Raw genomic sequence first — 26,650 nt, 5'->3', positions numbered from 1 at the left:
GCGTTATATAATTGCATAGGTTTGAGATCGCTATTACGACTGCGATATAATTAATCGTGCAGCACTAATGCTTAGTGTATTCTAAAGGGCAATAAACTCCACTCCAGCAAGATAGTCATTTTATGCAAATCATAGACCTTTATGCCTTATCTACAAAGAAAGTATAATATTGGGAACATTGATCTTGAAGAGAGTGTCGTCGTGTTACTGTCGCAACCGAACGCGACGCGCTAATGCTGATGCATGGAGAATGACTGAGGCGAGATGACTTTCCGTTAACTTTAACTTAGAGACTAAAATATTAATTTTACCACACATTAAGCTATTGAATGACTTTAGAAGTCTTGGAATATAGTGTGAAAACTTGATTGTGCTTTACAGTTTTTTATGCCTTTAGTGGGGCTTAACAAAATAACACAATATGCAGAATGTCGGACGTCACTTATAGGCTAAACTGTTTTTATAGATAAAACTATTTACATTCGGCAGTCATGAAAACAAATCTCAGATAACGGTTGACTAGGTAACAATGTGTAATTTTGCGCCGGAGTTCTCCTTTAACTTACATTAGCTAGCTAACTACGAACGAGCTAACCAGATAACATTAACAAATTGACAAGCACTTACTGGGCAGAATATGGCTCTTCAAATGACGGACGAAATTGGAGGTTGTCATCTGACTGTCCGCGATCTTAACGTTGCATGTCTTGCAAAGCGCTGTTCTTTTGCCATCTTGTTGTAAGAAATTCTTGAATCCAAAAGCGACGACGACCCTCGTTATCCCTCCGGCTGACATGTTGATGTGATCTGATGTAAGTGGGCGTGGTGTGCGCGTAAGGTATGAGAAGGCATGACTGATGATCTCTGATCCAGTCATGACAGCGCTATTCTCAGCCTGCGCTCCAGCTGGATCAACTTTATTTTTTTTTACATAATTTATATATTTTATATTCAAACTGAAAACATGATGTGATTAACACTCAAGTCATATTATTACATGCAAGTGTGTTTGATTTATGGACCAAATTTTCAGATCAAGTTTATGGACCAAGTTAATTTAATTAACTAATTATATAAAACTATTAATGCACTACAATTAAACTGGTTATATGCCTTTACTTATAAAAAAATAAAAAACTTATTTAAAAAAATACCAGGCTTAAGGCATTTATTTTTTATGCAGGCCATACACACAGGAGTGAAATGGTTAATACCCCTCCCCCTACAAACACACACACATACACAGACAGGCAAAGACAGCAGGCTCAGATTGAGCAAGACCAAGTTATAATATTTGTATAATTTAATTTAGAAACAAATGATGTATAATTACATTTTTAGAAGATATGAGGCTTTTAGTGTTTACTTTTTTGACATTACTTTAATCTTTTGCCATAGTTGCACATGTCTATTGGCTAATAAATGTGATGTATCTGTTGAGTTTCAAGCAATTTCAAGCAAGCTAAGAGTCCCAAAAGCATCAAAAAATAATGTTAAAGTTTGTTTCGTTGCCACGGCATTTTGAAAGTGACACACTTCCTGCTGCCAGTTGGTGGCGCTATAACTTTGACTCACAATAGTCACATCCATGTGATCGGTCTCTTACAGCGAAAACACTGCTGAAGTTTCATCAAGATCAGTTAATGTATGCTGAAGTTATAACACACATCCTGTTCCATGTTTCTCGCCATAATTTCGTTTCCTCGCCACGGCCAAACCGTTCGAGATATCAAAAATCCCGTGGCACTTTTTCATCCTTAATGTCTTGACTTCACGCTGATCGAGTTTCGTCGAATTTGGTTCAGTGCTCTAGGAGCAATAATTTAAATTACATTGCATGTGTTTTAAACACAACCCTAAATAGCCAACTTCCTGTTGGGCTGGGGTAAAAAGTAAGAGTGTGAAGTATATATGAAACGATGAGATCTATATGTGTACCAAGTTTCATATTATTACATGCAAGTGTGTTTAATTTATGGACCAAATTTTCAGACCAAGTTTATTGACCAAGTTAATCTGATTAATAAACTAATTATATAAAACTATTGTCAATTCACTACAATTAAACTAGTTATATGCCTTTACTTATAAAAAATAAAAATAAAAACTTATTTAAAAAATACCAGGCTTGAGAAATGTATTTTCTTTATGCAGGTCATACACACAGCAGTGAAATGGTTAAGCCCCCTCCCCCTGCACACACACACACACACACAGACAGCCAGCCAGCCAGCCAAAGGCTCAGAGTGGCCATATTCAAACAAAAATATCTGAGTTTCTGTGGGTCCTAGCTAATAAGTGTCAATTAAAAAGTTGTCCGGCTCGAGGAGTACAATATACATACCAATTTTTGTAACTCTAGTTAAAACTAACCACCCCACTTTTGTCAAAAGGTGGCGCTACTGAGCCCTCACCACGCCCGTTTCTGCAACTTTGCACATGTCTACTGGCTAATAAATGTGATGTGTCTGTCGAGTTTCATGCAATTTGAAGCATGCTAAGGGTCTCAAAAGCATCCTAAAAGCATCCTAAAAGAAGGGTAAAGTTTGATGCGTCGCCACGGCAACAGTTTCAAAGATATCAAGAATCCATTCACAGGTCTACATCTGCCGTATGTTTACATTATACATATGAAGTTTGAAGCAAATCGGGTAAAAATAAAAGGGTGATATCTAAGCATTTTGAAAGTGACACACTTCCTGCTGCCAGTTGGTGGCGCTATAACTTTGACTCACAATAGTCACATCCATGTGATCGTCCTCTTACAGCGAACACACTGCTGAAGTTTCATCAAGATCAGTTAATGTATGCTGAAGTTATAACACACTTCCTGTTTCACGTTTCTCGCCATGATTTCGTTTCCTCGCCACGGACAAACCGTTCGAGATATAAAAAATCCCCTCGCAAACTTTCATCCTCAATGTCTTGACTTCACGCTGACCGAGTTTCGTCGAATGTGGATCAAAGCTCTAGGAGGAGTATTTGACATTCCATTGCGAGCGTTTTACAAACAAACCTCAATAGCCAAATTCCTGTTGGGCTGGGGTAAAAAGTAAGAGCGCGAGGTATAGATGAAACGATGAGATCAACGTGTGTACCGAGTTTCATATTATTACATACAAGCGTGTTTGAGTTATGGACCAAGTGTTCGGACCCCGTTCCAGGGGGCGCTGACGAGCTGCCCTGCCACGCCCGGGTACCATCTTCAGCCCGGCTCTGATGGCCGCGGGTTCTGACCCGTGTGCAAAGTTTCAAGAGTTTTCGAGCACGTTAAGGGCCCCAAAAGTGCCCAAAAGGTAGTAAAATAATAATTATTATAATAATAATAATAATAGTAAAGAAAAATAATCCCAAGGAAAACAATAGGGCCTTCGCCCTTTCAGGGCTTGGGCCCTAATAATAATAATAGTAAAGAAAAATAATCCCAAGGAAAACAATAGGGCCTTCGCCCTTTCAGGGCTTGGGCCCTAATAATATAAAATATAAAAACAAAACTGTTGTCAGCTTGAGAGCATCATTTTTGTTAGTAGCTAATAGTGTAGCAAAATAAATAAAAATATAAAATGAAATATTAAAACATAAAATGAACTACTAAATAAAACAACTGTAATAGAAATAAAATAATCAGAAAAGAAAAAATATATAATACTAAAAAAAATAAAAAAACAAGTCTTTTTGACGCAAATAAAATAATATAAAGACAAATAAATTTGCCACATTTAATACAATTTATTAAAATAAATATTTTAATATTTAAAAAAATAAATAATATTTTATGTTGGCATTTTAATAGAATGAATATACATAGAATAAAAAATAAAACAAATTAAATAAACTCAATACAAAATTAAATTAAACAATATAATTTAGCTTGAGAGCATTTTAGTTATAAAAATAAAATACTGACATGAACATGAAATTAAATAAAATGAAATATTAATTAAAACAAATATGAAAGAAATTAAATTAAAAAAAACATCTTTTATTTTTAATAAAATATAAAAAAAAAAGCGTCATGATAAAATTAAAGGGACACCTCAGAAAAAAGAAAAAAAAACAATATTGATCAATCTCTAAAGTTGATTAGGTCAGAAGTGAGAGCAAGACTGGGCAGAAAGAGTGTGTGTGAAGGGGAAATGAGCTTGGGTCAGCAGCTGATGTGTGTGTGATGAACACCGGAGCGGGTGTGCCATGGAAACCTCATACACACTTCACGTCGAGCTTTCCAGACTACGCCTCAGAGACACACGCTATCTGTGTTTCAGCTCAGAGACTTGGAGAAGACGCATCATGTGAATTATCATGTGTACTGGTGTAAGAGTCTTCCCTAAACAGAAAACACAGTAGGACACATACTGGGACGATCCAAACATTACTCCATTATGCTGGATCAGTTTCATGCCTGTAGCTGAAGAATGAACGATCCTGGCAAAACTAATCATTCGTACAGAATCCCCTCCTAAAATCAGTTTATTAAAGTGATGCGTGACTGCCCTAAATACAATATAATATTATATATATATATATATATACACACTATATAAAAAAAGAGTAAATTAAAACTATTAACAACAAAAGTAATATACAAAAAAAAACAATAAAAGTAATACACAAAAAAACAAAACATTAATAAAAAAGAGATTTTTTTAATAAATAAAATAAAATTAAATACACAATCAAATAACACAAGAAAACAACAGACAGGTTTTTCCATCTCTAATCTGTTAAATTTCTGGTCTATATAATTTGATATATTAATAAAGAGTATAGCCATTATATTGTGAAAGTATTTACATATGCCAAATCAAAATTAGTGCACAGTAAATGTAATAAAACAAATAGTAATAAAATAAAATAAAATAAACGGGTTGTTCCATGTATTCTAATCGTTTTGATTCTTGGTCTGTATATAAAATATGACAATGTAAAATAAAACACAACAGGTGATCTTGCCTCATTGGTGATACACTTGTTGTACCCCTTTTGCACCAAAAAGGTTTACGTTTGATCAAGTTTTCATGGATTTGATTTGAGAGCCGAAATCACTCACATAAGAAGACAAACCATCAAAAAGAACTTTAGGTGTGGTGGAATAGTCTGAGGGTCTAATTCAAATCGGATTGGATTGGATTGGATTAGCCTTTATTGTCTCCTAATGGAGAAATTCATCTTTGGCCTTCAGGAAACAGATGCAACACAGTATACATTATACATAACACATAACACACAAACATGAATTACAGATTATATTAATGTTAAAAATTAATGTCAGAACTCTCTGAAGCGACTTCAAGCCGAATCTGCCCGAGCTTGTACGTCTCACCACACCGGCACCCAGTTTGGGTTGCACCCAAATTTTTTTTTCTTAAGGGTTTGTTTGCTGTGTGTGATTAATTTAATGGATAGCACATTCACTTCAAGTTTCGTCTTCGTCCTCTATTCTGAAATGTTTCGGTCTCCCACGTGTGTGTGGCAAGCTGTACCGCCGGGAACATGCAAAAAATAAATAAATAAAGAAGTGTCGACGCAAAAATATGACGTCGACGCAATTTTGACGTCGATGATTCGCGCCGCTACAGCACTAATGTTTATGAATACTGAATACTGTTAGAATTACCTGAAAAACAAAGCGTTGTTTATTTCAATTGTATTTATCAATGCTTTTAATTTGCTTATTTTTTTCACTCCCCTACAAAATCATTCTCAATACATCCATCATCCTTGGGGTAAACGGGCCTGAACTCCTGCAATGTGTGTCATGTAAAAGAGGGATGACAGCAGTGCAAGACTGGATGGTGAGGTTTAGAGAATAACTCTTCTCAGACTCTCAATATGTATCGTCAAACGTCTCAGACACGCTGGCGATCGAGAAGCGAGGAAAGACGGCTGAGGTGAGACCTGTACCGTGCTGATCTGGGATCTCTGGCGCTCTTAATGCGATGTTATCTTAATAGTAAAGCTTAAGTGCTGTTTGATGGCCTTTGCAGACACACTGACAAATGTTCAACAGCTATAAAAGACTTTAATGGGAGATTCCAGAGCTCTTGCACAATCTCTCTTCCCTAAATTTCCTTTCAAAGGGCCCATAACTCCAGAATATGAGCCGTTCCTGTCGCTGCACTGAGAGAGCTGCTTCGTTTCAGACAAACTAAACCTTAATGAAATCTACAGTACATGCCCTCCATTTTTTAATTAATTTGTCTATGGTCAACACACATTTACTGGAATAAATCATGCAGAAATAAACACACTGTCATCATTTACTTCAGCCTCTCACAAAATAAATCTTGCAATGAAAATAATTGAAATGGATAAGGTCCAGCTGCAAAACTGACCAGAAAAGCATCAAAAGAGGTATTTATGACTATATTCCAGGACATCTGAGTGCATAAACTTGTGTCTGTTCTCCAAACAAACTTAATTTTTTATTTACAGATAGATTTATGGCCTTTTCCGGAGCTTGAAAGCATTTATCCGCATTTGCTTTTACTGTATATGAAGAGTTCAGATGCAAAAGCCTCTAAATGCCATTTGAAATTTTCTTCAAGAATGTTAATTTTTATCAAGCTTGTATATTTAAGTTCAGTAATTTCACTTAAATGGCAATGAAGATTACCTATGAATTGCCATTTAAGTGAAATTACTGAATTTAAATATACAAGCTTGATAAAAATTATTATTCTAGAAGAGAATTTCAAATGGCATTTAGAGGCTTTTGCATCTGAACTCTTCATATGAAATTAAAACATTAGATCTTGCAATCTTGAAATTTGCATGAGTTTGATAAAAATGCAAGTCACTATGGATAAAATCATCAGCCAAAATGCATAAATATCATTAACCTAAAGAAGAAGAAAAGGTCTGGAATGACATGAGAGTGAGTAAATGATGAGTTAGCAATGCACTAATTCGGCAACCCTAGGCTGAATGTCGGACGCTGATAACTGATAATAATTAATGAACTAAACTGCAATTAAAGATTCAGTGGCCAGGAGCCTCGACATGATGAGCAGAGAGAGGCCATCAGAACAAGCTGAAGCACCAGAGCCAGTCGGTCCCAACATCTTGACTGCATTAGATCCTGCGTGTCCCGTGATGGGAAGACACAAACCGGGCCAAGAACTGCAATAACCAAACAAATCTTCTCCTCCGAGGCACCGCTGTCATATTTACACAATCCATGATCGTATCTGGACGACCATCAGTTCGCTTTCAGTCAAGTCAACAGAATGGAGTAATTCATAATTTTATTGCTTTTGAAAGCCTCTTCTGCTCACCAAGGTTGTAAAAAAGTTAAATATTAATAAAATTTTTAACTGCTGATTTTTATGTGAGTATATAGTAAAGTGTAATTTATTCCTGAATGTCCAGCATCATTACTCCAGTCTTCAGAGTCACATGATCCTTCAGAAATCACTCTAATATGAGGATCTGATGATCACATTTGTTGATTTAGCCTTTTATGATTATTATCAATATTGAAAACTAATATATGAAGAGTTCAGATGCAAAAGCCTCTAAATGCCATTTGAAATTTTCTTCTTTAATGATGATTTTTATCAAGCTTGTATATTTAAGTTCAGTAATTTCACTTAAATGGCAATGATAATTACCTATTAATTGTTATTTAAGTGAAATTACTGAACTTAAATGTACAAATTTGAAATGTACAAAAAAAATCATCATTAAAGAAGAAAATTTCAAATGGCATTTAGAGGCTTTTGCATCTGAACTCTTCATATATATACTGTATATATATATATATATATATATAATTTTAATTATTTTTTGTATTTTTTTAGGAAAAAATTATCCATTTTATTTTTCAGGATTCTAGTTCAAAAGAACAGCATTTATTTTAAATAGAAATTTTGTGATATTATTATAGTTTATAATATCTTTATAAATATCTTTTTTCCTTCAAAACTTTCTTAGCCAAAACTTTCCACAAAAATATGAAAGTAGCACAATGGTTATTAACATTGATAATAATCATAAATGTGTCTTGATCATCAGATCATCATATTAGAGTGATTTCTAAAGGATCATGCGACACTGAAGACTGGAGTAATGATGCTTTGATCACAGGAATAAATGACATTTTACTATATATTCACAACCACTTTTTTACATTATAATAATATTTCACTATTTTTACTAAATAAATACAGCCTTGGTGAGCTGACGAGTCTTACAAGCACAAGAATATTCCAGTGTTCACCACAATTTGGTGATTGAGCTTCCAATCTGACAGATATTAAGACTTATGCGATATGTATGTAATGCAATACACATTTACATCTGCATGTCCAAGCCAAACGTCTGGGTGCCATGAGACATTGACTGCTGAAAAGTCATTGAAGAAATAGTGTGTGTGTGTGTGTGTGTGTGTGTGTGTGTGTGTCTTACCTCAGCAGTGAGAGGTTTAGGTTCCCCGTACAAGCTTTGATTTTGTTCTGGGCTTCCAGGTGGGTCATTCCCTCTGTGGCGATGCCGTCGATAGACAGAACGACGTCCCCGACGCTGATCTTGGCTTTAGCAGCCTTTCCTCCATCTGTCAGCTAAAAACACAAACAGTTCAGAAACAAACTTCTACACAACCCTAGGCGTCTAATTCCATCGCTATATTCTATCGGAGCTGAAAGAGTAATTGATTTGAAACAGAATTCATGTGCAACAACACAAACAATATTTATCATGTGACGTGCAAAAGAGAGATTTAACTCACAATCGATTGCAATAGAGTTTCACTGATAATCCAGAGAGCCATTATCCAGTGAGCTCAATCTGATCATGTGGTTTTGTGAAGCAGATTCATTAAAAAGATTCATTTACAAATCAGAGAGATCAACTCCAAATCCAAGAAGAAATCCAAGAAGTTTCTCACACAAATCAAGTTAAGTTTAGTTACCTTTAATTGTGATCGTAATTAAAAAGAGAGACGCTAGACTTCAAAATCTCAAATATATAATCAATCTTTCAACAAATTGCATTCATAAATTTGAGCAAAATGTATTTTTTTTTTTTGCCTGACTTCAGTCTTGCGTTACTTTACCCTGATTAGACTGATGCTTGACAGTGTTATTTATATACCATCACAGTATTTATTAATATTATTTTTTTATATTTTCCATTTTTTGTTTAAGTTTCAGTTCTAATGTCATGTTATTTGTGACTTTTATTAGTGGTTTCATTTTTCTCAAATATTTCTATTTATCTTTCCATTTATTTAAATTGTAATACTTCAACTTATTTTCTTTAAGTTGCCAATGCTTCATTTCTCATTTCTATTTATGTTTTTTAAGTTAAAGCTTCTCATCTAATACTTACAGTATATTTTATTTCAGCTTAATATCAATCAAGGGGGAACTGTTTTTAATGGTTTTAGTTAAAAATAACAATGGTTTGACGATGCATCACACATCCTACCTTAGTATTATAGTTTATTTAGATAGGGACAGATACAGATAACATAGATACACTTTGATAGTGATCTGATGCATGTATCAATGTTTTTAGCCAAAGCTAATTTACAACATTAGTCCCTAGAAGGGCTTTTTTAGTAAAAATGCAATACATGCAATACAATACACGAGCAATACAAAACAATAAGGGCTTTTGATAAAATGCAATACAAGAATAAAAATGCGAGTAGAAAAAAATAAAATAATGCAATACAATATAAATGTCAAAAAAAAAAAAAAAAAAAAAAAAAAAGGCAGAGTGGACAGAGTAGACCACTCGCAAATGTATATTTTGGAAATCTTGAATGGCGTATGTAATATTTCTCCAGATTTACAGGATTTATAATGATTACACAGCAAAAAGATCTGCCTTTTAATAATCAAACCATTAACAGAAGCTGAAGAACAACAAATGACTGATGTTCCTCTGACCTTTGACCCTCTTGACCCCAATTTGGAAGACGGATCGGTACACGTGTGAGGTGTTCAGGTGAGTTTAGGTCTCTGATGAAACACTAGACGAGGCCGAACACAAGAGGCCAGCTGTAATGTATTAGGGGAATCTGTGAATCTGTAGCTCTGAGACACTGCAGCGCTGTCGACCGTATCAGATTAGAGCTGACGGCCTATTAGTCTCCGTCTTAGAAACGAACCTCGCTCTTGTTAGTCCTGAGATCTTGTCTGGGCTAATAAACAACCCGATACCTTACTAGATAACTCACAACAGGGGAAGGAAAGTCTTTACTCCATTGATTTACACACACCGGCTTCTGTAGAGGTTCTAAAGGCCTTGCATGTATTCTTTACAAAAAAAACCCCAGAATGCACTGCAACTATACAGACTTTTTTTGTTTGTTTTTTTTCTCCAAGATGAATAAATCTAGAGAAATGCATGTTATATTTCATCCAACACCACAAAGTGCAAACTAAACAACTAGCCTAACACATTTAAATTTCAAGCATTATTAAAGGCAAGTAAACACAAAAAGAACAAAAAAAGAAATTTAAAAAATTAGCAATCGCTCAAATAAATACAACTGAACCGAGATACAAGTGAAATTAAATCAGGTTTGTTTCAGTGAGTCAAATTTAAGACCTTTTTAAGACATTTTAAGATCATAAACACTGAAATTTAAGACCTACACGACGGCATTACCAAAAATTTAAATAAAAAAAATATTTGGAAAAAAGTCTTTTATTTCAATGAATTCAGTAATTGCTTTACCTGTAAATTAAATTAATGCTATCCAATCACATTGGTAACCTTCCACACCCAACAACGTGCCAGATGCCCAAAACCTTAGGCCTAAAATAAAATTGTTTCAAACAAACTTGCACTCAATGTTTTAAGATTTCCAGGTATTCAGGTTCAGAAACAGTGATTAAATGTAAAATAACACTGCAGTTTAAAAATAAAATATACATGACAAATAAAGTTACTCATTGAAGAATAGTGCCTGTTTTTTGTTGTCTGATTAACATCATTATAGAGATGACAGCAGGAATATTAGGCTGCTGTCACTTTAAGAGCTGCACAGACACAATATACTGATACACAGTGTGTGTGTGTGTGTGTGTGTGTGTGTTGATTTCTAACATTATTCTCTCAACAGACATTTTCATCGACAGTCTGGTGTTATAATGTATTTGCTTTTGGTGTAACTGTGGAGTGGGTAAAACTGTTTTTTAATAGCAGGCTAGCAGTTACCGTTGACTCGCGCTAGCCTAGCACCGGCGAACTACGCAACTAATGACTGGATGAAGTCTCCACTCATAAATAACACCCAGGCTAACTTGGAAATGAGGTCTGATGTCCAAGATCCTGAACAACCCCTTTAAAAATTAAATTAATAATTAATATATAAATATTAATATTATTAATTATACTAAATATGTATAATACCCAATGATAATCATTCACATTAAACCATATATATTCTTGTGTGAGTTTTGGTGAGAGAACGAGTGGGGGATGAGGGGTAGAAACGTAGTTAGGTGAGACTTTTGTCTTAAATGGTCATTTCCAGCAAGGTCCTTTGACTACTCGAGGAGTGGTCGTTCCTCAACCAGTTGTTGATGATCTGCTTTTGTCATTTTTTCTTTTGTATTCAAAATATTCACTAAATTATTAGCTATAGCATGAAATATCTGATAGTCCGATTGTCAAATGTGTCAAATATGTGCAAGTGGATGTGTTTTGTTGTTTAAACACATTTATAACGGTCACATTAGTTGCACTGTATACACGCAATGTTAGTTTGTGCCACAGTTCAGAGAATCGGATCTGTTGGATTTACAAATTAGTTGAGATATATGAAAGCACATTTGAATTATATATACTTAGGTTTTTTTTCTTGAAATAAAATTCTTAATGCTTTAAAATCTCTTGAATGTAACTCGTCACCCTCGCCTCATTTAGAATGCGCGGTTCTATGAATATGCAGATGAGCCCCGCCTCCACTCACCCACTCACAGGTTGTCGATCACACGTTGATCTGATTGGTTACAAGGTGGTTTGTGACGTCAGAAACACCAGCGATTTCAAAGCGTGTTTTTGAGACTGTCTTTGGTTCACTGCAGTTTTAAGGAGGAAATACTCAGCAATGCGGTCCACTTATCAACGCACACATGGTGTGTGTTAAAGTGTATTAAAAACACCACATAAACAACATTAAACGCTGGATTTACACCACAGGGGGGCTTTAATAAACGTTTCATTTCATGTTTTCTCGATAAGACTGATATGAAGTGAACTGGCATGGAGCCTCTGCGGCGCTCGATGTGTCTGAACAAGGAGGACTCATTTACAGGTGTGCATTAGAGGCATTACGCAACCATGCATGAAGAACATCAGTCATTCATCACGCTGTTCTCTTCACTTCACATCTGCTAGGCAACTAGAGTAACTCAACCAAAGACACTACCCCTCCCGAGTCAGACTAAGACTTGCTCTGCTCTTGCCCGACCGCTTCAAAACAGCAATTATGATGTGCAACTGATGAGAGAAACACTTCGACCCTGAAGAATCAAGTTTTTTTTTTAGTTGACTGGGTTTAGAGCAACATGTGGACAGGTGTATTTCATTCAAGAAGTTGAATTGTGATTTATTGTTATCTTTAAAAGACTTGTCAAGTAAAAGTCTCTCATCCCTATACTTTCTACAATGAGGAAAAATGTGGACTGAATGGAGAAATTCAGTCATAAAAAAGGTCCATCTTACACACACAGAAACTCAAAGAAAATAATTTTATATTAAATCATAAATCCAGAAAAATTTAAACGGAACACAACATTTCTGAGAAAAACAAACAAACATTTCATGGGGCTGTATTATTACAAAAAAAGGTAATACATTTAATACAAGTTGTTAAAGGTTTATGAATTAAATTATTTAGACCTGCATTTTGAAATTAATTTGAAATATAATTAAACTATTAAGATTGAATCGAGAAAATAAATAAATAAATAATTTTAAAAAAACGAAATTGAGAAAAATTTAAGTTTCTTGTCATTAACTAAAACAAAAATTAGACTTGTTGCCTAAAATGATAAATAAAAACTAAAACTGAAATATTAATAAATTAAACCTCAATAAATCTTATTAAAAGACAAAAGCACATAACGAAACATAACATTAAAAAAAATAAATAAATAAATAAATATTAAAAAAATAAAGCAATATGATGCAAAATGAAAAATAAAAGCTATTTCCACATGTAGACAAAATTTCAATAAATTAGACATGGTTTTTGATTTCTAAATTTGAGGAAAAAAAAGAAAAAAAAATATATACCATAATTTGGGGGTAGGGGGCAAAAAGGATTTCATAGGGCCCTAAGAAATGACATGCACCATGTTGCATTATTCCAGAACTAGGTCACACGTTTAAACTCTGCCAAACACATCTAAGAAAGCACCTCTGCGAGTTAGACGGGGTCACACACACACACACACACACACTAACTCAGCGCTCCGAGTCATCAGGTCAGCAACAACAGCCGGGCTTTGGAGCCTGAACCCAATTTAATGGCCCAAGGAGACCCGACAGCACAGGAACACGATGAGAGCCGAGGGGTCTCCTCACGCTACACTGATGCAGACACGCGTGTAGGAGAGCCGCTCAACATCAGCACGGGTCCCAGCAGCCATTTCTTTTATTAACGTCATAAACCAAACCTCAGTCTCATAAAGCTAAAGGCAACAAGGATCAAATCCCACCGCAGAGGAGAACTGCACCCCAAATCAAACACAACATCTCACAGTTTGCCTTTATGTTTCCCTTTAAAAGGTTTTATCCATCATATTTCTAGCAGCTTTTTCAAAATGAAAGATTAATAAGTTGGGCTGAGTTATGATGTGTGAGAGGAGAACTCTCACATGTACACGTTTCATTCTTTGTGAAAATCATCTAATAAAAATAAAAACACACATACATGTATGAATAAATCAAAAAATAATAATGAAAATAAATAATTACATTAAACCTAAAATAATTATGAATATATGAATTTGATATTTTACAATATAATTACTTAAATAAAAATATAATTTTATATGCAATTATTTATATTATACAATTTCACATGAATAATAAAAATTTGTGATTAAATTTTTTTTAGGTTATGAAAACTTAAAAGGCAGCATATTTTTGATAAAAGATTAAGAATAACATTTCACAGATTATTCACATATTCAAATTCACAATAAGACAAATAACACCACAAACCAAAAAGAAAGTAAACCGAGTGTATACTAAAACACACCCCAGCAGAGTACATCCCTGGGCTGGAGGTCCAGTAGCACCGTAAACCAGCTCAATCTCTTCCATCTCAGATAGGGGTATTACTTTATTTTATTTTTACTCTTAACTGTTTTTATTTATATTTATTGTTTTAATTCCTTTTATGTAAAGCATTTTGAATTTCCATTGTGTATGAAATGTGCTATATAAATAAACTTGCCTTGCCTATAATGAAACAAACAGGACAAATATCTTTTGTTTGGCCAAAATGAACGAACGCTTTGTGTTTGGCAGAGCAGCGCCTGTAGAAACACATGTTTGAGACGCTCGCCTCGTCCATTTGGCAGACGCTGAACGCGCCGCAGGATCAGCGCTGTTTAACGAACTAACTTAATGAATTGCTCAGATACAACACCACAGCTCTGCAGACGCTCTCCTTTTATAGCGTCTGAGGGTATCACGGGCCACATCACACATGTGTGTGTGTGTGTGTGTGTGTGAGTGAGAGAGAGGGTGTGTGAGCGAGTGAGAGAGAGAAAGTGTGTGAGGGAGGGAAAGAGTCACTCACACTCTCATGCACACACTCCCTCACAGGCACAACAAGTGCACACACACACACTCCCTCTCATTCTCTCTCGCTCTCTCTCTCTCTCACACACACACAGGCACACACACAAAATCTCTCTCTAACACACACACACACGTTCCGTCCGAGTTTAAACCGAAGATGAGCAGAAATGAGAGAACGGTGGCTAAAACACCAGCCATGTGAATAATAATATCCGTATGGTGATGCGAATGATTACAGAGAAGCAGTTCAGGGAAACTGATGAGGAGAAGAGTTATGCTGAACCAGACAGAATAAGACATTCATCTCAGTTCGACAGGGACGCCAGCCAAACGCTTCCAAAATTAGCTTCATTAGCCACAAACACAAATCAAATCAAATTAAGGTGAAATTGTTTGATGATAAAGCCACGGATCATCATTATCCGCTCTGTGAACTGCATGTCAAAATCTGCAAACGCAAGCGTGTTTTCGAAACAAGACCGAAGGCAAGTTTCCATTCCTCTTGTGTGCAGTATATCATGATCATAATCGCTGTATGACTAACAATAGCGATCTACATTAAAAATGCATCATTTACTGTTTGTGCATCAAAACAGGTTCAAGGTGGATCTACACGACAGTAGTCAAAAGAGTTTATGTTTTTAAAAGAAGTCTCGTCTGCTCACCAAGGCAGCATTTATATGATTTAAAATAAATAATATAGTGAAATATTATTCCAATGTAAATTATGTTATGTGAATATACAGTAAAGTGTATTTTATTCCTGAATTTTCAGCATCTTTACTCATTTCATCATTACTTCAGTGTCACATGATCCTTCAGAAATCACTCTATGATGATCAAGAAACATTTATGATTATTATCAGTGTTGGAAACAGTTATTTATTTATTTGAGGATTTTCTGATGAATAGAAAGTTTAAAGTAACTTTAAACGCTACCGTTCAAAGGTTTGGGGTCAGTAAGAATTGATTTTATTTTATTTTTTGGGGGAAAGAAATAAAATAAATCAATACTTTTATTCATCAAGGATGAATTAAATTGATCAAGTTACATAAAGACATTTAAAATGTTACAAAAGACTATTTCAAATAAATGCTGTTCACTTTCTATTCATCAAGAATCCTGAAAATAAAATGCATCACAGTTTCCACACAAATATGAACTGATTTCAACATTGATAATAATGATATATTTTTTTTTTTTTTTTTTTGCATCAGATCCTCATATTAGAGTGATTTCTGAAGGATCATGTGACACTGAAGACTGGAGTAATGATGCTGAACATACAGGAATAAATTACATTTTAAAATATATTTAAAAAAATAGAAAACCGTTAATTTGAGCAGAAGAAACTCCTTTTGAAAACATTAAAAATCTTAGCGATCCAAAACTTTTGGCTGGTAGTGCACATGCAACGTCACGATCACCGCAAAGTAACCTTTAGCCAGCTGTGTTAAATGACTTAGAAACGTATTAAATGTGTTGGACTAGTTTGCTTCGCCTCAAACCACAAACCCAATTATTTCTGGTACAAATATTTAATTTTGGCTCAATAAAAAGCCCAAATTTGAATCATTTAGTGCAGAACTGAGATCCTGGTCTTGGCAAACAGCACTGATGAAAGCAGACTGGGGTCACGATTCCTCCTCTAACTGTGGAAAGATTATATTTGTGTGTTAACTTTAGTGGAACGGCTGCTTTTCCTCCATCGAGACTTGAAAACATGTCGATGTGTTACAAGATTTTTCTGTCGGCGTATTAAGACCACACTCGTAGAGTAAAGTTGACGGACTCGAAGCAAAAGAGTGTGTTTCCCCCGGAGGGCCTCACACAGACTCGCACCGGCGGCTGAAATGCTGAAGGGCTTCATTTGCAGCGGCTGAAGGAACGAATGAACCAGTTTCTGGACGCCGGCGTCGAGTCACAGAGAGCCAGCTGAAACTCTCTTTAAAATGCCTTATTTGGATCTGGGAGATTTCTCTCGCGGTGTGATCCGTGTCAAACATTCCAGGAGCGTTTCAGGACAAACCAGGTGTTTTGCTGGAACCGGATGAGGCACTGTGTTCCTATAACACATCTATTACGGCACACTTACTTCATATAAGAAAAGTGTAGGAATATTTGTCTTGAGAACCAGAGCTTGAGAGTGTTATTTTAGTATCCGTGATTCACTGTAAAAAGTGGAAACCTGCAATTCCCTTAAAGAGATTTTTCACTTGATCTAACCCGTATTAAATGTATATTGTTGGTATAATGTAGGTTGTTTCAGCAATATCTATCCATCCGAGCAATCTATCCATCCATCCCGCTATCCTTCTGTCCATCCATCCATCCATCAAACCTTCAGTCCACCCATCCATCCATCCCTCCATCCCTCCATCCATCCATCAATCCTTCTGTACATCCATCCAATCCACCCATCCATCCATCAATCCTTCAGTCCATCATCCATCCATCCATCCATCCATCAACCCTTCAGTCCATCCATCAATCCTTCTGTACATCCATCCATCAATCCACCCATCCATCCATCAATCCTTCTATCTATCCATCCATCCATCAATCAATCCATCCATCCATCCTTAAGTCCACCCATCCATCCATCCATCAATCCTTCTGTCCATCCATCCATCCATCAATCCTTCAGTCCATCCATCCATCCCGCTATCCTTCTGTCCATCCATCCATCCATCAATCCTTCTGTCCATCCATCCATCCATCAATCCTTCAGTCCATCCATCCATCCATCAATCCATCAATCCTTCAGTCCATCCATCCATCCATCCATCAATCCTTCAGTCCATCCATCCATCAATCCTTCTGTCCATCCATCCATCCATCAATCCTTCAGTCCATCCATCCATCCATCAATCCATCAATCCTTCAGTCCATCCATCCATCCATCCATCAATCCTTCAGTCCATCCATCCATCAATCCTTCAGTCCATCCATCCATCCATCAATCCATCAATCCTTCAGTCCATCCATCCATCCATCCATCAATCCTTCAGTCCATCCATCCATCAATCCTTCTGTCCATCCATCCATCCATCAATCCTTCAGTCCATCCATCCATCCATCCATCCATCCATCCTTCAGTCCATCCATCCATCCATCAATCCTTCAGTCCATCAATCCTTCTGTCCATCCATCCATCCATCCATCAATCCTTCTGTCCATCCATCAATCCTTCTGTCCATCCATCCATCCATCCATCAATCCTTCAGTCCATCCATCCATCAATCCTTCTGTCCATCCATCCATCCATCCATCAATCCTTCTGTCCATCCATCCATCCATCCATCAATCCTTCAGTCCATCCATCCATCAATCCTTCTGTCCATCCATCCATCCATCCATCAATCCTTCTGTCCATCCATCCATCCATCAATCCTTCAGTCCATCCATCCATCAATCCTTCTGTCCATCCATCCATCCATCCATCCATCAATCCTTCTGTCCATCCAATCCATCAATCCTTCTGTCCATCCAATCCATCAATCCTTCTGTCCATCCATCCATCCATCCATCCATCAATCCTTCTGTCCATCCAATCCATCAATCCTTCTGTCCATCCAATCCATCAATCCTTCTGTCCATCCAATCCATCAATCCTTCTGTCCATTCAATTAAATTTTCTATTTCAATTTGACCATTTTAGTACATTTGTTGTGTATTTTTGTTATTTGTTTGGCTTTATTAAATATGTTCCATTTTCATTTCAGTTATTTCAATACATCAAGGAAAACTAAATGAAAATGAGAAATGTTGCTTTGCAACTATATTTTTTTAAGTTATTTTATTTCAGTTAACATTTGTTTTAAAGTAACAAAGAATACGTTTTGTAGTTTTAGTTTGGCATATTTATAATAACTTTGCTTCCTGATAATGAAAACAAAAATATTCATGAAGCAAACATTATTTATTTATTTCAACGGGAAAAGATTAAGAGCAATCGGGTCTGACTCAGTAAAAAACTGATTTTTAGCAGGTTCCTGTTCTGAAGAACATGAATACCACAAACACAACAGAACTCCAAGAAAGACCATACAATAACAAACACACAACAAGCACACAAATCTGAATAAAATAAAATAAAATAAAATATGAATCTAGCCATCTGCATTGTCTCTTCGAAAAATTTATTTTGTTCCTATTTTTTTTAACTCACTTTGGATAAAAGAATCCTTAAATACATAAATGTAAGAACAAACCTTATTTTCTGAAATAGATTTTTAGTTAAAAAAAAAACCCAAGTATGAGCACTAGCAATAGTGACTATTGACTTAAATCTTTAAGAGCAATACATGGAAAAGCTTCCGCATCTATAATCGACACCTAACATGAGGGGATTTATCCAAATGTGCCTAATAATTCCATCAAACAGAGGAACATCAGCATCAACAAGACACTCAAACACAAGCCAGTCTGTCAGTAATGTTCCTGTGATCCATGCAAGAAAGCCTGGAAATCCCAGGTCGATCTCCATGACAACAAAACAAAACAGAACATTCCAAAGAAAGAAAGAAGGAAAGAAGGGAAAGAAAAGAAAAGAGGGGAAGAAGGAGGGAAAGAAGGAAGGAAGGAAAGAAAGAGGGGAGGAAAGAAAATAAAGAGGCAAAAGGAAAGAATGAAGGAAAGAATGAAAGAAGGGAAGGAAAAGAAAAGAGGGGAAGAAGGAGGGAAAGAAGGAAAGAAGGAGGGAAAGAAGGAAGGAAAGAAAGAGGGGAGGAAAGAAAATAAAGAGGGGAAAGAAAAGAAAAGCAAGAGGGGAAGAAGGAAAGAAAGAAGGAAAGAAGAAGGGAAAGAAAGAGGGAAAGAAGGAAAGAAAGAGGGAAATAAAGAGGGAAAGAAGGAGGGAAAAAATGAAAGAAGGGAAGGAGGAGGGAAAGAATGGATAGAAAAGAAAGAGTTGAGGAGGAACAAACTGCTGAGACCAATCAGCCTCTTTCATTTCCTCGGCTGTAACTGAAAGAATGGAGTGTGCGGATATAAGAAGTGCTTTGCAGAAACGGTTCCGGCAGCAGCAGCGCACTCGCTCTGTGTGGAGGACCGATATCACATGACCAGAAGAACGATATAGCTTTATCTCTGCAAGTCAACGTTTAGTCCATACTTTATAAACAGTGCATTTATTAAAAGGTATCAATAGTCCGAGACATATTGGGCAGCAAAACATCAATAAAATATATTTTTTGTTAGTGTTACCATCACAATTTGCTAATTTGATTAACTTGGTTATAGGCAAAACAAAATAAAAAATAAATCAAAGCAGAAAATTATCAAATAAAAATGCAATATAAAAGAAAACAAAAGGATATAAAAATAAATAATATAATATATGAATGCTGCCAAAACACGTAAAACAGGCCAAAGCAAAATAAATTAAAATATAATGCAATATAAAATAAAACAACAAAAAGCTAAATAAAAGAAAACAATATAATGTTGCCAAACAAAATATATAAATAAATAAAATAAAAAACAGCTCTCGCCATCTGGAAAGATCTTCGTTTTAGTCCTCTTTTCGTCTGCTTGCCATGGTCCATAATGTTTGAACAATACAACCACAGCGCGAGCGTCCTGCTAGGCATAACAGGGCATGACCGACCCAGTTGTCAACGTCTGTCGCCATGGTTACTGTTGCAGTGCGAGGTCAAACCTGGCGGAAACCGAGGGTAGCGCGGATATGATGTCATAGACCGGCGACACCCCTGCTCACACGCCCCGTTTCCTTGGTTAAAAATCACGAATAACAAATAGTTGGAAACATTTGAGATATTGTAAGTAATCAACAACACAAAATAGTGCCTTGTGGTTTTTGTATATTTTACCGCAAAAATCCCGCATATTGTACCTTTAAACGAAGAACTAAACTAAGAAACACTCGTGCGTGTCTGTGATCGGCTATTACGGCCAACATCTTGTGTGTCGGTCGGTTTAACGAGGACTCTGTTGAGGAAGTCTGTTCAGTCTCTACAGACCCTGGGGAAATAAAACAGTGACAGCTCAAAATTAACACTCAACAAGCAACAGATGAGTGTAAAACTGGAACTGGTCAAACATTATACATGACATGACTGAATCTGATTTAAGCACCGTCACAGTGCAGTGAATGTCGTGCACTGGAAACGCCAACTCTTTATCTTTCTTCTCTCAGCAGCCTAAATAAAAACAAAGAACAAGAGCTTGTTCAAAGTCAGATTACACCCACAGCACATTCACTCGGCCTCCGCGCTTGCCAATTCTCAGCACACAAATTCACAAAAGCTGTAAATCAGAGAGCGGAGTGAGCCAGCCTGACATGACGGACCGGTTCTCATTCACTTCACGATTAAAACCAGATCGGCTCAAACTAATGCTCAACATGCTGCGGCCGCACGGATCCTGCTCGGGTTGGCATTCATGGAAAACTACTCTTTCCTGTCAAATTAAAAGTCCCTGTAGAAAAAAGATCCGCTCCTTCAAGAGTTCACGAAGCATTCCTGTTGCTTTTTGTTTATGAGGGGAAATGACTCTTAAAAGCCTGTAAAAAGTCTATTTTTAGACACAGGTGATTTAATCTGAGTGGATGATTTTTGGATATGGATCCTAAAGACAGTCTCCTCAAATCAAATAATTTTGATTCGTGAAGCATTTTTAATAATACACATTGTTTCAAAGCAGCTTTATGTGGCATAGTATACTATAGTATAATGTATTTACATTTTGCGACAATATAAACAATCAAGTAGTTGAGATTTGCTAAATCCAAAGTAAAATAAAAAGGCAAATTAAAATTAAAATAATAATTAAATAAAAAGCATATTATATAAATAAAAAAACAAATAAAACAAAAGCAATATAAAACAATTTTAAAAATTGTTTACTTCTGCACATAAACTGAGACTGTACTTGTTCACTCCATCTGCACTACTGTTATTTTGCACTATTATTGGCAAATCAATAACATTTGTCACACTTTGAAACACTGTATAGAAATAAAGGTGACAATTTAATAAAACACAAAAGGAAAGATGCTGTACTCTTCAAAAAAATAACTTGTCAAATTTATTTAATATAAAAATCAAGCAGTTGAGATTTGCTAAAGTTCTCCTGAACAGTCAGAAATACTTTGGTGTTGTGAGCTGGATGATACTCAAAGCATGATTTAGAGTCCAGTGTTCCTGTAAATGTCCTTTATATATCAGATCAAAGCGGTAGCTCACTTCCAAATCATTAGAAAACTCAAAATCGGTACCTTGAGCAACAAAAGCTGGATTGCTGCTCGACTCTTTCATCTTGGCTGAATATCTGAGTGATTCAGGAGGTCAGAACAGTTGAACTTTCCCTTTGAAAGCAGAAGATGAAACTGAAACATGTTGCTTCACCTCAGTGTGTGTGTGTGTGTGTGTGTGTGAGAGAGAGAGAGATTTTCACTGCAGAGCACAACAAGTGAGCCGTAAAATCTCCACTCTTTTTCTCCACAGAGAGTCTTAAAGTTAAGACGGGCTCACCATGAGCTCTGAGCATATTAAAAGATCATATCTACTTTTGTCTTTTCTTAAAAGGACATTGATTTCCTGATGTGCGCAATTATACAGTTTAGGGTCATTATACAAAAATGTGTGACTGGAGAATGAAGCAATTGACCAATCAGAAGTGAGTATTCTAGAAGTGCATGTAACTACTAGGTTTGGGAAGCGAGAATCGGTGGCTTTAAAAAAAAAAAAAAAAAAAAAAAAAAACTCTGTTCACCAAACCGTTTCTGTTGCGACGTGTGAACGAAGTGCTGAGACGCCTCTCCTCGTGAATATTAAAGAGCCCCTATCATAGCATTTGAAATGTTCCTATTTTTGTTTTAGGAGTTCCCAAAAACAGTTTAACGTGCATGCAAGGATAAAAAACACTTTATTTGTCTTATAATATGCATTTATTTTAACCGATTTGCTCACCGACTCCCAAATGATTCGTACAACGACTCATTTTTCCAAACCACTCCTTTGTGTGATTCTAATCGGCAGTGATTGGTCAGATGAACCAGTCAGTTATTGTTTGTTAGCATAACACAAACATATTGATAAAGCACTGCAGTGCTACAAGACGCTCTATTCTTTATGACAACTCCAATAACAGCGACAAACATTTCACATATTTAAAAAAAATTGACATCGGAGACTTAGAAGCTGCGCTAAGCGTAACTTACACACACACACACGCGCACACACACATACTGTGCCTTCACTCCTCGCGCCCGACGCTACAAAACCGTTCAAAACCCATAAAAGCAACAATTATTACTAATACTTACAGGTTGTGATTCATAGGAGGAAGCTGATCCATATACACTGGGTAAGTAAGTTACTGAGCCCTCCTGCAGGAACAACCACTTGCGAATCCACATTTGAATTCATTTATGTTTTTGAACGATTCGTAATTAAAATGATAAAACACAATCGGGCTATACTGTTGTAAACTCTAACCACTGATTCTTCACATGCTCGTCCCTGGACAATGAAAACAAAGTTGCTGAACTCTCTTTGCATTGTAGAACAGCGTCTTCTCGACATGATGCGATAATGAAGTGTTTGAATGTGTAGACTTCAAGTTTACACTTCCGTCTGCGTGCGGCTAGTATGTCTCTACGTCACTAACGAACCAGCTAATGACTCGTTTCAAAAACAATTCATTTCATAGACTCAGAGTCGACTCTCACTTTTGAAAGACAGTAACTTTATATACGGTGCACTTCCAGATATACATCTTTGCAGGATGTTTTCATTCCCTTAGAGCTATATTACACACCATATGAACAGTCTTTTTCAAAAATCCATGATGGGGCTCTTTAATAGTAATGAATGCACTGAAAAGCCTACTCGTATACGCTTTGCGTCAGATATCAATGCAGAGAGACTATAAGTAATCAACACAAAAAGAATTGTATTTTTTCCTCATATTTTTTTATTAGTCGTTTAATAATTTGTATTGAATCAGAACCGGAAATGTTCCGTTCCGTTCCGTAAATTTCTTACGATTCCCAAACCTATTGGACACGTTGGATTGCTCGAAGAGGACAGTATGGCCTGTCAATCCTCCAAAGAGAACTTGAGCTAAAATATTGTTTTCCTTATATATTTTTACTTTTAACGTTAGCACAATCGTCTCTCTTTCGTTTCGCCATTTTGTGTACGGAAAAGCTTCTGTGCTCCTATTGGTCAACCTCATACATGTGACGGAACCGTCGTGGACGACCGTTAAAAAAAATTAAACACGCTAGTCTTTTTGTTGTTATGTCGTGAAGAATCACAGACACAACGTAGGTTGTCGCCCACCATGACATCTATCTTGCGTCCGTTGTCGTATACGAATCCCTACGACACCCTACATCAAACGGATCATGCCAAAATTGGGCTAAAATCGTGTAATCTGAACCAGACATTAAGTTTCTATTGCTAAATGTTTAGATAAATGGTTCTTTTGGTGCATTTTCTAAATCCACATTCAAATGCCATTTGTGAGCGTCAGACACTCGACTTTGTGATTTCACATGTGTGTGGCGTGAGGCCTTGAATCAACGTCTATATCATTTAAACGTTGTCTTAATGAAGTACAGGGGTAATTTAGAGTCAGCCAAAGAGCTATAAATCGAATGAGTTCATCATTGGAAATGTCAAGGCAATTAAACAATTTTCTGTTATGAATCCTGCTTTTGTGCATTTCAAATAAAGATCATCATTTTTAATTCAAACAGCCATCTATTACTAGATATTAAACCAGACCACATAAACCCTGTACAATTACATCTCTCATATAATAAGGTCTTGTACATAAGGAATGCATTTCTTCTATAAGTAAGTGTTTGTTCTGGTGCTCCAAACATTCGACTCTAAACGCCAGAGAACTGAAAATAGTCCGTGTGGTTTCGCTGAATGTCGGTTTAATAATTGAGCCCTATGTTCTTGCTCCCAAAAATGACAAGTTAGAAAGTGCCGCAAAACATCTACGCGCTCTCGAGTCAAAGCCGCAGTGCTTTTGTTGACTTTTATATGCCGAAAGCCGCAGTAACCTTTCGCTGGAAGTATTCTGAGGCTCGACCACCATCCGCCAACTCCACCGAGCTGACAACACGCCCGGACAGACCACTAAACCCTGGACTACACAACTGGAGCACGACATGCAAGGTTCATATTCAGTGGGAAACATACGAAGCAGCGGATGGTAAATGGGATGATGATTTATGCAGTCAAGACCTCAAAAAAGGCCCATTAAAGTGGACCGATCAAATCTTCTGAAGTCATACGATAGCTTTGTGTGAGGAACAGACATCATTCATACATGCAGATATTAGGCCTAGTTTGAACATGTATGTGAAGAACAACTTCGATCGAACAACATGCAATGACATTTTTCATTTTGAGGTTGAACTACTAAATCCTTAAAGGAGTAGTTCACTTTTTTTTTTAATTTGCTGATAATTTACTCACCCCCATGTCATCCAAGATGTCCATGTCTTTCTTTCTTCAGTTGAAAAGAAATTAAGGTTTTTTTTAGGAAATTTTCTCCGTATAATGGACTTCAATGGGAACCAAACGGTTCAATGACAGTTTCCTTGCAGCTTCAAGGGGCTTTAAACGACACCAGACAATGAATAAGTGTCTTATCTAGCAAAACGATCACTCATTTCAAAAATGACTCGAAAAAAGATTTGTTCATTTTGATGAACAAGTTCAAACAGGAGAGTCACGAACGCACATCACAAAACAGAGCAAGGCGAGATTTGAGCTTATAAAACTTACACTTTTTAATTTATTTATTAAATGAGCGATCGTTTCGCTTGATAAGACCCTTATTCATTGTCTGGTGTCGTTTAAAGCCCTTTGAACAGTTTGCACTGACACTCTCATTTGCACCTTGAACCTTTTGGTTCCCATTGAAGTCCATTATATGGAGAAAATCCTGGAATGTTTTCATCAAAAACCTGCTACTCCTTGAACCCTATAAAGCCACTGTCTCATAGATGATATGCACATTTCCAAGGCCTCTAAAAGAAACGCATTTTGCTGTTGCATCTATTATTCCCTTGCCTGATTGATCGTTTAGATTTTTTTAGCAAATAAAAGTCCTTTAGTATAATTGTACAAATGTCCTTCTACAGCTCGAGCTTCACATCAAATCTGCACTGATATTATCAAGTAAACATAAGAAAAACGCTTAAGATGCGCACACTTACTGGACTGAAGTTTACTTGACTATCCAGACATCAGTCTTTAGAGAAATCACGAGCATCAAATATGATCAACAGGCTGTTGAGGAAGGTTTATGTATTCCTCTTTCAATCATCATTGCATTGCATTATATGTTTTAAAATTACAGAGCATTGAACATAAAACTAAGCATTTAAATATAATCTTACTAAGGCATATTACTGGCATATATTGATAACTATATATGCATTATATGTCAGTATCTGCTATTGTTATTGATTATCTTAGAATTACCACTTTTTTTCCATATAAATATCAGAATCTGCACAAAATTGCATATTTTTCCTTCATATTCTCACTATATCATACCAAATGAGCCATAGAAGCCTGATACTGATATGATGCAAACCTTTTTCAGATTTTGACAAAAGGTTTAATACATTTCAGATTATTTTCAAGCTTTACACAGGGTTAAACGTTTAATCAAGATATCGGACCCCTCACTTAAAGCATAAGGCCTGTTAGTCGGGAATGTGCCAGACCAAAACCACTACATTCAAACCAAAACCCTTCATGGAATCCTTGAGCTATTCATCAAAGACATTATCCAAGGAAATCTGAGGCTGATGAAGCCCAATGGAAAGCATTCATCTTCTGTTCTCTTAAACGCCTCCTGCTTATGTAACGCTTG

The 26,650-nt window shown here is 36.2% G+C and overlaps 1 protein-coding gene across 2 annotated transcripts in view; it reads right to left on the bottom strand.

Annotated features, from left to right (window-relative positions):
* pdlim5b (PDZ and LIM domain 5b) overlaps window positions 1-26,650 on the bottom strand; it is a 135,812-nt gene that overhangs the window by 91,159 nt on the left and 18,003 nt on the right. For both annotated transcript variants that reach the window (XM_039677252.2, XM_089126119.1), the window contains exon 3: window positions 8,410-8,561. In XM_039677252.2, the coding sequence (XP_039533186.2) occupies window positions 8,410-8,561 (152 nt within the window). The remainder of the gene's footprint in view (window positions 1-8,409; window positions 8,562-26,650) is intronic.

Source organism: Pimephales promelas, chromosome 23, assembly GCF_988280905.1.
Source record: "Pimephales promelas chromosome 23, fPimPro1.hap1.1, whole genome shotgun sequence".
NCBI lineage: Eukaryota > Metazoa > Chordata > Actinopteri > Cypriniformes > Leuciscidae > Pimephales > Pimephales promelas.
This window is presented reverse-complemented; position numbering and strand designations above follow the sequence as displayed.